The sequence below is a fragment of the Pituophis catenifer genome, unplaced genomic scaffold (genome assembly GCF_029215685.1).
Source record: "Pituophis catenifer annectens isolate HBS135680 unplaced genomic scaffold, rPitCat1.0.hap2 SCAF_2, whole genome shotgun sequence".
NCBI lineage: Eukaryota > Metazoa > Chordata > Lepidosauria > Squamata > Colubridae > Pituophis > Pituophis catenifer.
Window position 1 is genome coordinate 88,768,824 of NW_027256882.1, and position 13,344 is coordinate 88,782,167.

At 38.3% G+C, this 13,344-nt stretch overlaps 1 protein-coding gene across 4 annotated transcripts in view; it reads right to left on the bottom strand.

Moving 5' to 3' along the window:
* The window catches only part of KDM3B (lysine demethylase 3B), a 47,818-nt gene extending 35,623 nt beyond the window's left edge, over window positions 1–12,195 (bottom strand). For all 4 annotated transcript variants that reach the window (XM_070937128.1, XM_070937126.1, XM_070937127.1 and 1 more), the window contains exons 1-3: window positions 11,976–12,195; window positions 3,279–3,446; window positions 2,309–2,422 (exon numbers count right to left, since the gene is read on the bottom strand). In XM_070937128.1, coding sequence (XP_070793229.1) covers window positions 2,309–2,422; window positions 3,279–3,446; window positions 11,976–12,146 — 453 coding nt within the window. In that variant the 5' untranslated portion in view covers window positions 12,147–12,195. The remainder of the gene's footprint in view (window positions 1–2,308; window positions 2,423–3,278; window positions 3,447–11,975) is intronic.
* Between the last annotated feature and the right edge of the window lie 1,149 nt (window positions 12,196–13,344).

The following is a 13,344-nucleotide window of genomic DNA, read 5'->3' on the forward strand; positions in this document are numbered from 1 at the left end:
AAAAATCCTCTATTTTGCCACTCACCATTGTGTAGGTTCTAATATAAGCTTATATTAGTATGTCAAATTCAAGACGGATCTTCAAGTAACACTCTAGATGTCCATTCTATTGCTTCTTCTCCATGCACTCTTTTAACAGCTCCTTCCCCACTGTGGGGGAGTTGCACCTTAAATTCTACTGAAATCAGAGTGTGATCAGTTCTTGGCAAGGGGTGGAGTTCAATGCCCCCCTTTAGATGTTGCCTCTATTTCAAAACAAAAATGAGATGTTCTCGTGCATGTTGGTAACTTGGTTCATAATTGTAATGGCAACTATGAACCTGTGGGCTGCTCCATACCATCCAGAAGATAAGGCCAAAATTTCTAGCCAGGGGAACTCCATCACCACCTTAGCAACCAGGCTGAGTATTCCTGGAACAGATGCTACTTGTAACAAGTGGAACATTACACAATCTGCAAACCCATCTGGCCCCTTGGGCCCAACTGCACAAACAAGGTCTCAAACATCTAGTTATCTACACAATAGTGACACTTGATGCCAGGAGAGCCTCATGGATGAGAACAGCTACCTTCTTCTACTACTACAGGTAGCCACTGCCTTACGATCAGACATTTAATGACTTTACAACTGCAATGACTTGCAACCAAAATTCTGGATTCAATTTTGGTCGTAATTTGAGGCCTACCTATACCCAGAGTCCAGGTCAAATATTAGAACTGAAACCCAGGAGATTTCCAAGGCAGGAACACCCCTTATTTCTCCACCCAGGTTTCAGTGATATAAATCTGCCCACTCATCCATAAGATTGTAGTTGAAGGTGTTTTTTTATAGACAGACCTATAATTTAATGGCAATAGCCAAAACTAACAGACTTCAAAAATCTAGAGTCCTGGTTCCTGGTTTTAAAAGTGAATGCTGGAAGGAGTGATCAATCCAATATATTGCATCTACTGAAATCTACCTTCCCAGAGTGTGGCCAGCTGACATTCTCCTTCCAGCCAATATTTAAAAGAGTAGGTAGCCCAAAAATATTCCTCCAAAACATTCTCATAAGTGGTCCAAATGACACAAAAAGTTCCTGCAGCAAAATCTGGCTGAAGAACTCATAATTTAAATCCAACCCTAGGCCAGGAGCCATAAATACAGATCTACAACCTTCACCTTCCTTGAAATTCCCATTTGCTCCCACTGTTGGTAGGCTCAAGTTTCTGAATGATTGAGAAACAGCTAAAATAGTGACTGTAAGACTGAGGCTATCCAAGCTCTGATACTATGGGCTTGGCAACATTCCAGGAAATGTCCTCTAGGCAAGTACTATCGCTCAAGTTATGGTGCCATGCTTTTCCCCAGTATGCCGGCTGGCACAGGCCTTAACAGGTCTTCCAATATATTCCACGTATCATGTTGTAAGAACACTGCCAATATTAGCTGGGAAGTTGTGTGGCGTTCCAACTCACTAAATATCTTCAAAACCCAAACTGGTAATTAGCCATCCTCTGCATCCTCTGACACATCCTTAGAGTCACTTTAACTCTTGCACTTCTTCAAAGAATTCTGATGGAGGTGCCATCATTTATTTACATTTACGCTTTTAAACTAAAGAAGTTTGATTTCAGTGAAGACCAACCTGCCCAAATGCAACATTACATAAGCTTTTCCAGCACAAACAAATGTTGAAGCAGCCTCAAATATCAATTATTTAACATGTACTAAGAAGCATCATAGAATAAAATTTAGCAGCCTTTCACAGTAGACCAGATCAGGAAGTCGATAACCTAAGAATTGAACTTTACTGATATAGACTATAATAACAGAATCCTGACCACCTTTCTCCTTCCCTCCCTCCTATACCAAAGAATCAAGGCAGGGTTATCTAAAGCACTTTCTCATGTTTTTCTGGGCTATGCTAATATTTTACTAACAGTTGCCACATATTTTCATTAAGGCCATCTCCGAACACCTCTACAAGTTGCACTATTTCTTAGCCAATTGCAATAGCACTGATGTGCTTTGTATTTAAAAAAAAAGACTCAATAGTAAAATTCTACAGTTACTTCTGGAGACATCTAAAATAGGATTTTAAATAACTTTTCTTTCACAGATCTCCATTTCACTGCAAAGGTTGCTTATCATGCAGCATGATAGATCCTAGCAGTACTTTGCCTAATTACTGCATTCCCTTCATTCCCAAACAAGATAGCATGATGGATGAAAATTGAAGACAAAGCACAATTAAAAATCAAACTCATATTGCCTTCATATTAAAATCATGATAAATAAAAGATGTACAATTCTGGACTAACTTACCTGAAAAAGATGTAAACCATTAGCATCAGACAGGAATCTCAAGTCTCGGTCTACAAGAGATTCTACTGGAACCACAGACCCTAAACCCAGTTTATCTACCAAAGGAGTGAATGTCTGACAATAAAAACAGAACAAAAGTAGAAATACACATTAGGAAGACAGCACAGACATACACAAATACACAATGCTCTCTACTTTCAAATTATTTTTAACATGATCAGAATAATCAAAATTTTGTCTGATAAATATTTTCATCTGCTAAAAGGAATTATACAATTTTCTTTAAAAGTGAAGGTGGCCACGTTTTCATCCCCAAAAAACTAATATGCTTAGTTTTTTACATAGGGTCAATATAGAATGATACCAATAATACAGCTTGTCCTATCTTATGACCAAAATTGGGATGGAATTTCCATCATTAAGTTGGTACGCTTGTAAAGTGAGACATCATGGGACCAGACTGAGTTATTTTGGGAATCTTGGTTCTCCTTGTAGTTGTTAAGCAAGAATTGCAGGTCTGGGGCTGCTTGCCACCTCCCAAGGCAGGGTGAAGGGTGGAGAAAAGGGCAGAGATTGGAGGGAGAAAAAGGCAGATGGAGGAGTTGAAGGGTCCCTGCAGTTTTAAGCACAGAGGACTGCCAAGTGCTCAAAGTTTGATCACTTGACCATAGGGCCACTACAATGGCTGTAATTTCAGGCTCAGGTCATAAGTCATTTTTTTTCAGCAACATTGTAATTTTGAGCAATCGCTGAATGAATGCTTGCAAATCAAGCTACCTGTAGGGTAAAAAAATTTCCATTGTAATTTTCTTTCTCATTTCAATAAGGTTTTTCCCCCTTCTCTACAGCCTAAATCCATTTTAGCCAAAAAGTAATCTAAAAGACAAGTAGTTTTTAGGTCTCATACAGTAAAATCTGATATTACGCAAGTTGCTTCAAATTAAGTATAACAAACGGTGAAAGTACTCACCAATGCAGGCCAATGTTCAACTGACACCCTGGTTCCTTGCAGCAAAACTGGTTCATTTCTAGGAGCCCAAACAAGGGAACCTTCCAGCATCAAAACTATAACTTCTTCTGCATGAACTTTTACCCAAGCATGTTGCTTCCAGCTGCACCGATCGAATTCCACAAATATCTGTAAAAAGATTCCAGAATGTGCTCATTCAGATATAAATGCAAATAGTTATTCTATGCCAAGCTGTCATACAGTATATGTATTCCTAAAGGTATCTAGTAATATCAGCTTAGCTTTTCAACTAAGACTCTATTTATATACTTAGCAGTACAACCCCCTTCTCTTGAGATGTGCAAGCACATTAAGAGAGGATAGCACACACTGGTGGTCCTCCCCCTAAACAAGCAATCTCTGGGGTCCCCCCACAAACTCCCACGAAAGTGAAAAGGTTCTGTCTCTTTTTCAAAGATGCAGAGAGGCAGTCTATCCTGATAGCAATGTAGTTGTGAAAAAAACAGCAGACTGTTTTTTTTCAAACAAGTCCCACTGTGGAAAAAAAATATAATCTCATTTCTCTTCCAAGCCTATAACTGCTTCTCACCCAGACTCTAAAATACTTTGTTATAGGAAGCTCTGGAGAAGGTATAAAAAAGTTGGTGAAATTGCTACTGTTCTTTGCCAATTCTTCTTACAATTAGCAGAGTGTGCTGCAGGTAGGAATTTGGATTCCTGAAGTTTGAACAATGATTTAAATGGATTGTTCTAATTCTATGATATACAAACCCCTTTCCAACACAAAGTTCCAGGAATAACATAAAGGTTTCCCCATCTTCAAAACTTCCTGCAAGAGAAGATCCTACCTGTCCCTTTAACCTTCATACTCATCAGAAGAGTCAAAGAAAAAGGAAAGCATTTTAATAGTAACTGTTGTCTTTCATGAAAAGACAAGGTAAACTGAGTTCTTTGGAGTAACAAAAGTATTTACAGTATTGTTTCCAGACATCCCACAGTACAAAGGTGCTACAATATGCCAAATCCTGGGCCCTCTGATTTAATATAAGGCATTAAAGGGAAAAGAGAATAAAGTACGTTTGTTGTCTGTATTTTAAGACAATGAAAGGAAAAGATAGAACAAAGAGTTTGGTCTTGATCTAGGAATAGGCAAGCAGTCAGGGTAGGAATTTAAATATGCAGAGATAGAAGTTACTCAACAGTTAACCAGGAAGGCAATTACCATCATCTTGGGGAGAGCGCAGAACAGGGCACATTGTTTTTCTTGAGAAGTGTGTCACTATCTTTGCAGTGCTGTTCAGATAAAAGTGTTTCAACCTCACAGGAGACCATCTACAACAGGGGTGTCAAACTCAAGGCCCGCAGGGCTGCCCTGGAAACGGCCAAGGACTGGCCCGCAGTGACTCTGCCAGCAAAAACGGACGCAGCCCTCCCAAGCTCCATTTACGCTGTCAGAGTGCTTGGACCACCACAGGCGCCCCTGACACTAGTGATGTCGAGCTGGCCACGCCCACCCTGGCCATGCCCATGCCAAAGTGAAACACAACTCTGATGCGGCCGTCAATGAAATCAAGTTTGACACCCCTAATCTACAACATACAGTGTAAGGACTGCAGCAGCCAATATGCAGGACAACAGACAGAAGACTAGCAGAGCGTATCCATGAACACTAATTATCAGTCAGAAGACATGATTGAAAACTCCTTAATTTCACAATGCATGGACATACTTAAACCATTGTTAATGCACATTATGCATAGAATCATACATTCTATGTACAATGTGCATTAATTATGGTTAAGTCTTTCCAGGCATTATGAAATTAAAAGATATTTCCATCAGATCTTTTGACTGCTAGTTGGTGTTCATGGCAATAGACTGAATACATTGGGAAAAAATGTAAAAAGTTACTGCTTTTTCTTCCACCTGAGAGGCAGTTGATTAACTCCATTAACAGATTAGAACTAAAAACAAAGGCTTTGAGACAGAGAAATCTAATCTTAGACATGCTGAATTTAAGACGCTGATAAATAACAGAAAAATACCACAGAAATAGCTGGAGACCTCAGACTGGCATGAATTATCTGTACCAATTGTACCTTACATCTAATATTAATACTGGTCTTAACCTAATTTTCAACTTTGAATTATTTATTTATATGTTTTCATTAAAAATGTCTCTCTAATCTTAAACATTACAAAGATTTGTGAGCTGAATTGAGATTTATTCTTGAGTTACAGAACTGTAATTCTGTACCTAAATACTTCAATATTCTTTGCATTATATTGCCTATCTGAGAATTGTATCAAGACTGAATTATATTCATCCAAAAAATGTAAAATTATGACCTAAAAATGTCTATTCTCCAGAAAAACACCTTGGCTTCAATTATGAGCTGATCCCCTGCTGACTTTTTAAAATTAGGTGCCTCATAATTTCTTGTAGTCATTGGGCAAATGCCTCATAAAATAATTTTTCTACATACAATACTGTGTAGGGATAAAATATTAGAAAACATAACTTAAAGAATAGAGCCAGTTTGTTCCAAGAATTAAAGCATGAACTGGGAATCCGGCATGTCCAACTAGCAATTTGAAAGCATGCAAATGAGAGTAGATAAATTTATTTATTTATTTATTTATTGGTTTGATTTATATGCCGCCCTTTTCCAGAGACTCAGGGCGTCTTACAATGCGTTAAGCAATAGCCTTCATACTTTTTGTATATACCTGCTTAGTAGGGCTTTCAGCCCCCCCCAAGCGGTGTTCTTTTTTATACAAAGTCAGCTTATTGCCCCCACAAACTGGGTCCTCATAAATAGTGAGAAGATAACAGAATTCCATGCATCCTTGGTTTATGCTGGCCACATGACCACGACAATGCTAGCTTCCTCAGCTAAGAAACGGAGATGAGCACCGTCCCCTAGAGTTGGTCATGACTAGACGGGGAAACCTTTACCTTTAGGAATAAGGCAACCTGGTTTTTAGTCTTGGATTCAGCATGGAATTTAGTTGGGAGACTTTGCTAGTCACTATCAATTAGCCATAGGAGAAGCACAGGCAAACCACTACTAAAAATGTTGCCAGAAAAACAAGTAAACTGCACATGAAGTCACTAGAAATCATGATTGATTCAAAAACACACATCAATAATCCCTTCCCCTGCAAGAATAGAACTTAACAATATGAAATAATTTATTCTGAATCAATCAAATATAAATATTTCAAAAGCCTTGAAGAACAGAAAAGTCTTAGTCTGAGGTAAAAAAAGACAACACTAGGCTGAAACAGTTCCAAAGGTACTTTTTTCAAGAGGCAACTGGACTTTCTGAAGAAGCTTCTTGGATAAGAAGCGAAACGATTTTTTTTTAATTTTTTTTTTTTAATTTGATTTATATGCCACCCTTCTCCGGAGACTCAGGGCAGCTTACAATGTGTTAAGCAATAGCCTTCATACTTTTGTATATTTATACAAAGTCAGCTTATTTCCCCCACAAACTGGCTCCTCATTTTACCTACCTTAGAAAGGATGGAAGGCTGAGTCAACCTTGAGCCTGGTGAGATTCAAACTTACAGTAATTGCAGACAGCTAGTGTTAATCACAATGCTTTTAGTCTGCTGAGCCACCAGGCCCATCCATTTCTTGGATGAGAAGCAAAAGGTCTTCAAGGAAAAACCAGAAAGTCCAGTTGCCTCTTGAAAAAAAGCACCTTTGGGACAACCATGACCTGGATGACTGAAAATCTCCATAGACATTTAGGCTGAAGCAGCATTCCAGAGGTACAACTGAAAATAGAAGTATTTGAAACAAGGTCTGTGGATGGTCTTAAAGTTCTTGTTTTACTAATAAAAACTGCAGCTAACTGGATAAATCCCTTCACTTAAAAAGTGAGAATGAGATTACAAATGGAATTAAGTATAAAATATAATTAGCTATTCTATAGAATAGTTAGCACTGATGTTCATATCTTACTCAAGAACAGCTTTAGGAGACCTGCTGGAGAACCTGCAGCTTCTTTAGGCCAAAGTGTAAAAGCAGTTTTTGTATATATACACTACTTAATAATGAAACTTACAATACACAAATTTGCATTTAGCTAAAAAGTTAAGGGTTAAATATTATTTATTTATTTAAACGGAGCTAGGATAGTTAAATATTCTACATGGTAATATAAATTTTAAATAATCAAGGTAATTGAGATAAACTCTAATGAATAATAATGAATTTCAATAATAACTAAATTAGGAAATATAACTTAGCCATTTATTACTATATTTCTATCCATGTATTCTGGGCAAGCCAACATAATATAAGCAACTATCTACTTGTTTAATAATAAAGCTCCAACATATTATTGTACAAAGTATCTATGACTTTCCAAAGCAGTGTATTAAGCTTTTTTCTACAAACTGATACTATTTCAGTACAAAATTATGTTAGATAATTCATGAACTCACTCTAAAACACTCTGTATGTCAATACTTTAAAGAAAATAAATCAACCACCAAAATCAATGAATCATTTTAAACTATTTATATTTTATAATCAACTGGAAGTAAAGGTGATCAGGCATAGTATTTAAAAAACATGAATCTCTCGAAAGAAAATTCTTCAGTTCATAACATGACAGTCAAAATGGAAAGGAACTGATCTATAAGCATAACTGTTATTGTCATACTAGCTTTGTAAGTACAAAGTGATAATAAAAAGAACAGCTGCACTGAGATTAGTTTCTAATTTAACAGTCTTCTGATAGACGATTCAACCCCAAAACAAATCCTCTGCCTCAACATCTCTGAATTTTTGTCATTTGAATTTCCCCAACACAAGGTGTAATAGAAACTTTTACATTAAATGCTTTCACCTCGCACATGATTTTTAATAATCATGGATTCCTGTCATTTTCAATAATCATTTGTCTAAATTAAAAAGTCCCATTTACTGCATTTTCCTTCAATAATTACTCAACTGGATTTTTAATGCCATTTAACCCATAGTTTATATTTTTGTTACACCTTCCTAAGGTATAACAATCCTAACACATTTTAAACATTCTACATACATATTGTGGAAGTTTGCTGCTTTCTGAATGTGCTTTTATTTTCTACAATCATTACATATTGAGAAAATGTTTAAGTTGCTGTGTCTCTCATGGGAATCCAACATTAGGAAGCTAAATCATAAAAAAGTAAAGAGACAAACTAACTTTCCAGTCTTTGGATCATAAAGAATAATCACAGATATGTCACAATCCTTTTAAGATTTTTCCATTTCAGCCTTGCTCAATCTTCATACAAGCCAGTAAAACTATTTTAGCTTCCCAAAATACTCCCTGTGCACTTATTTGCAATTCATTTCTACAGTATACTTCAGTCCAGAATATTTTATTATAAAATTTATTCTAGTCATTTATATACTCTAATTCTAGTCCTCTGTCATTTACATTGTAAACATTTTCTACAGATCTTCAATATCCATTTCAAAAATATGACTTGATCTGGATAATTAAGTCAATTTACTTTTTTAAAATTCCCAGATTACATGTCCATAGTAAAAAGCCAAATCAAATGGCATTATTCCATCTACCATTTCTTCATTATCCATCATGAAAAATGTCAACTACAGTATAATTCTATACGGAAATGCTCTCTTCATGGGGCTCCCCTTGAGCACTCGGAGGCTCCAACTGGTGCAGAATGTAGCCATGTGGGTACTTATGGGGGCGACATGGCACTCCCACGTGACACCTCTCCTGCGCGAGCTGCATTGGTTTCCAGTGGTCTTCCGGGTGCGCTTCAAGGTATTGGTTCTCATCTTCAAAGTGCTCCATGGCTTAGGGCCCGGTTATTTACGAGACCACCTTCTGCCACCGATAACCTCCCACCGGCCAATACGCTCCCACAGAGAGGGCCTCCTCAGGGTGCCGTCGGTCAGGCAATATCGGCTGGTGACCCCCCGGGGAAGAGCCTTCTCTGTGGGGACACCCACCCTCTGGAATGAGCTACCCCCAGGGATACGACTGATCCCGGACCTCCGGACCTTCCGCCGGGCCCTGAAGACTTTTTTATTTCAGCAAGCCGGGCTGGGTTAAAAAATTTTTAATTTGTGAATTTTATGGATAAGGGGTTTTAAATTGGGGGAAGCCAATAAATTTAATTTTGTTTTATAGTATTTTAATGTTTATATTGTATGTTTTTTAATTTTGGCTGTTCACCGCCCCGAGTCCTTTGGGAGAGGGGGCGGTATAAAAATTTAAATAAATAAATAAATAAATAAATAAATAAATAAATAAATAAATAAATAATTCCACAGTTAGTAATTGAGAGACATCTGTAATCATATGATATGATAAGCTAAAACATATATTTGCTTATGGCTTAGAGTTATGAGCAAATCCAGTTAAATTATCCAATATATAGGCTAATTATTAAAACAAACAATGGTTGATACAATGTATAAACTCTGACACCAACTACCAATTCTGTAATATATTCTCTCCAATAACTACATTATTAGTAATAATAAATATAAATATAGAGGTGCAGAGAAGAATTGCTACATAGTTCTTTGTGATTTTTTTCTGACTATTTTTAAAAAACTTCAACCTAATGCTTCAGTATCACAAAAACCTCTAAAGTTCCCCAACTACTCTGTTATTTTCTTATTTTTCTTTTACTTACCTACACATTTTTATAAATCTTTTGAAACAAGTTCTAATTTTCAATCACTCAATCATAGTTCTTTCTTGAAAGGTAAAATAAGTTGGGTAGGTCTACTGAAGCTTGCATTTCTTTTTAATGTACCTAAACGTCCTTTGAAAAATAGTCAACGAGGAAACTGCTAAGGTCAAGCAAGGACATATTGTGATGTACCCAATACTGTTGAAAAATTTTGGAAGCAAGTTAAATCATGAAGGGGTGTGTGTGTCTCAGAGTATCAAGCAGATGATAAAACAAAACAAAGCTTCTGGGTTCATATAACTTTGCTCCAAAAATCCATAAATTTTTCTTTAGATGATGGACTGTTTTACACACACTACACTAAGAAAACAGCATGCTGACTCAGAAACAACTCCATGCATCTTTGTTTAAACTACTGTGTTGTGCGACTATGCCAATGGGTATAAAGCAGAGTAGAGAGCTCAACTGCTGTAATAAATGGCTGAGACTACTTTATGGAAAAATGTTGATGTCAAATATGTAAATTGGAATTTTGGTTCATATCCAAATTCTACTTGAATTTACCTATGTCAGATTAAATACAAAAAAAGAATATATGTAGCTCAGGGATCAACTGTGGAGTTCTTGGTGCTCTATGAGTTTGGTCATTTATTTGCTTGCAGATATTTCATTACCCAACTAGGTAATATCATCAGTGCTATAGACGAGTTTGTTTCCTGATTATATATAGCAATTCCCCTGCCAGTGTTGATGGGGATATGATTTTCTCTTTAGTGATTCATTTATTATTTTATTTTCTGCTTGATTGTCAGGTATCAATCCCACCTTCTCTGGGTATTGGTTGCTGGAGAAGAGTTATTCTGATCTTTTTGTTTCCTTCTTCAATAGACACACAGAGATAAACCACATTTGCACACCATTCAAAAAAGACAATAAAAAAGTAAGGAAACAAAAAGACCAGAACACTTCCTCTCCAGCAGCCAATACCCAGATAAGGAGGGATTAACATCAGACAAAAAGAAAACAATACCCTAATCAAGACACTACCAAGGAGAAACTTGGTAGTGTCACACCAACACCCCCCCACCAACACTGCCAGGGCACTCACTAGCACTGATGTTACCTAGTTGGGTAAAGAAATGTCTGCAAGCAAATAACCAAATTCAGAGAGCACCAAGATCTCCAGAAATTAAATATGTCATTTGAGGATGAAATCGAAACTATGTCTTGCATTTAACAATTAAAGTCAATTTATGTATGTATCCCATAACCAGAAAAACAGATACAAGCCCTACATGTCCCCCCCCCAATAGTTTCACATGTGAGGTCTGCAGGTGAAGAATTCCATCAAAATATTTTGATTAACCCCGGCCACCCCCCCATTATCCCAGATGCAATTTCCCATAATTCTGGAGACTTAGCAAAGTATACTTAAGTGGCAAAAAAAAAAAAACCACCTTAAAAATGACCCAAGTCTAAAAGATCCAACTAAATTAGAAAAGTGTGATTTAAAAACAACAACATCGTACTCCAAACACACTGCAGCTAAACGGTGCCACCGTTTTCCAAAGGAATTTGCAAACCTACCAGCCAAACAAACTATTGCGAATATTCTTTAATAAGCGATGTTCGCTTAACAAACGGATCCTCGCATTTTCAGCTCAGGATTTGGGGATCCGAACGCGATTTTTCGCCGAGAGGGAGAGAAAAAAAAAAAAAAAAACAACCACCCAAGGACTGCCGTAAACGCAGCACCTGAAATTCGAGATCGGTGGCCCAAGAGCGGCCTTACGCCAGAACCTACGGCTTCCACATAAGGAAGGGATCCCGGGTTATTTCGCGCAAAGGCGAAGAAAACGAAGAGAGACGCTTCCTCCTGATCTTCCCCCCCCCCCAAAAAAGGGGGGGCAGCTCCTCCGCCATCCCTTCCTCCCCGGGGACACGACGGAGCCCAGGGGGAACACGAGCCCGCCAAGGGGACGAGCCCGGACGCCCTGCCCGCCCGAGGGCTCTTACCGCTAGATCCTGAGGGACGGCCCCGCTCATAGCCCGCACGGTCCCGCTCCTCCAGGCCCGGGAGGGCAGAGCAGGCCCAGGCTCCGAACCCGCCGCTTCTCCCTCGCCCGGACCTGCTACCAGCAACAGCAGGAGTCGCTTCCCCACCGGGGAGGCCGTCGCGTCTGCCATCCCTACTGGGCAGAAGCCGCCTCCGCCGCGGTTCTCGACCTCAACAGCCTCCAGAGACACCGAGCGAGTCAGCGACAGCTCTCCCTCTGGGCCCCCCGAAACACTGCCCGCCCTGTTCCCGGCGTGCCCCGCGGCAGGCTCCGATTCATCCCGGCGTGCCCCGCGCCTGCCGAACCCTCCCCCGGCTCTGGGCTCCCAGAATGCAACGCGCGGAACTCTCTTTATTTATTTACTTTTGGGCTCCCGGCATGCAACGCTGACCTTTCCGTTCTTGGTAAAGCTTCGTTTGTTCCGCCGTTCCCCGCAGGAGGGCAGAGGGGATACTGCGTTGTACGCGGTTATATATATATATATATATATTTTACACACACACACCCGGACAAGTTAAGCGTCTGGGCCGGGCCAGGACTGTGTGGGTATGGGGGGGGGGGGGTGTACGCATCTATATATGTATATGAAATTTATATTTGCTGATAAAGGGAGACTAGTATAGATCTATTTCAAGCTATTTAGCTCTCGTGCTTCGACAGAAAAACACTATATAATTTATATGTATGTATGTATGTATGTATGTATGTATGTATGTATATTTTATATATATATATATATATATGTTTTTCTTTCTTTTTCATAGGTTTTATGTGTATTTCTCTTTAGCCAGGTTCTACCTATGTAAACCAAGATATAATGCAGCCCTAGTTCAGTGAAATCACAATTCACTAGTTTCTGGGCTTTTTTTCTTCTGGCAGCCAGCAGAAAAAAAGCCCAGAAACTAGTGAATTGTGATTTCACTGAACTAGGGCTGAATAATACCTTGGTTTACGTAGGTAGAACCTGGCTAAAGAGAAATACATACATACATACATACATACATAGTTATGTTATGTTATGTTATGTTTATTATATTATATTATATTATATTATATTATATTATATTATATTATATTATATTTACACATACACACAAATACACATACATATATATACATATATACATATATACACACATACATATATACACACGCACATATACACACATATATATACACACACCCAGACGCTTAATTAGTCTAGCAGTGTGTGTTACAATAACATGTTAATGGAAGAGCAGGAGTACAAACCACTCCTATCAATTTTGTTCCCATGGAACTGGCGTTGGAAGGGCTATTACTTTGGTATTACTTTGGTACTATGGTAA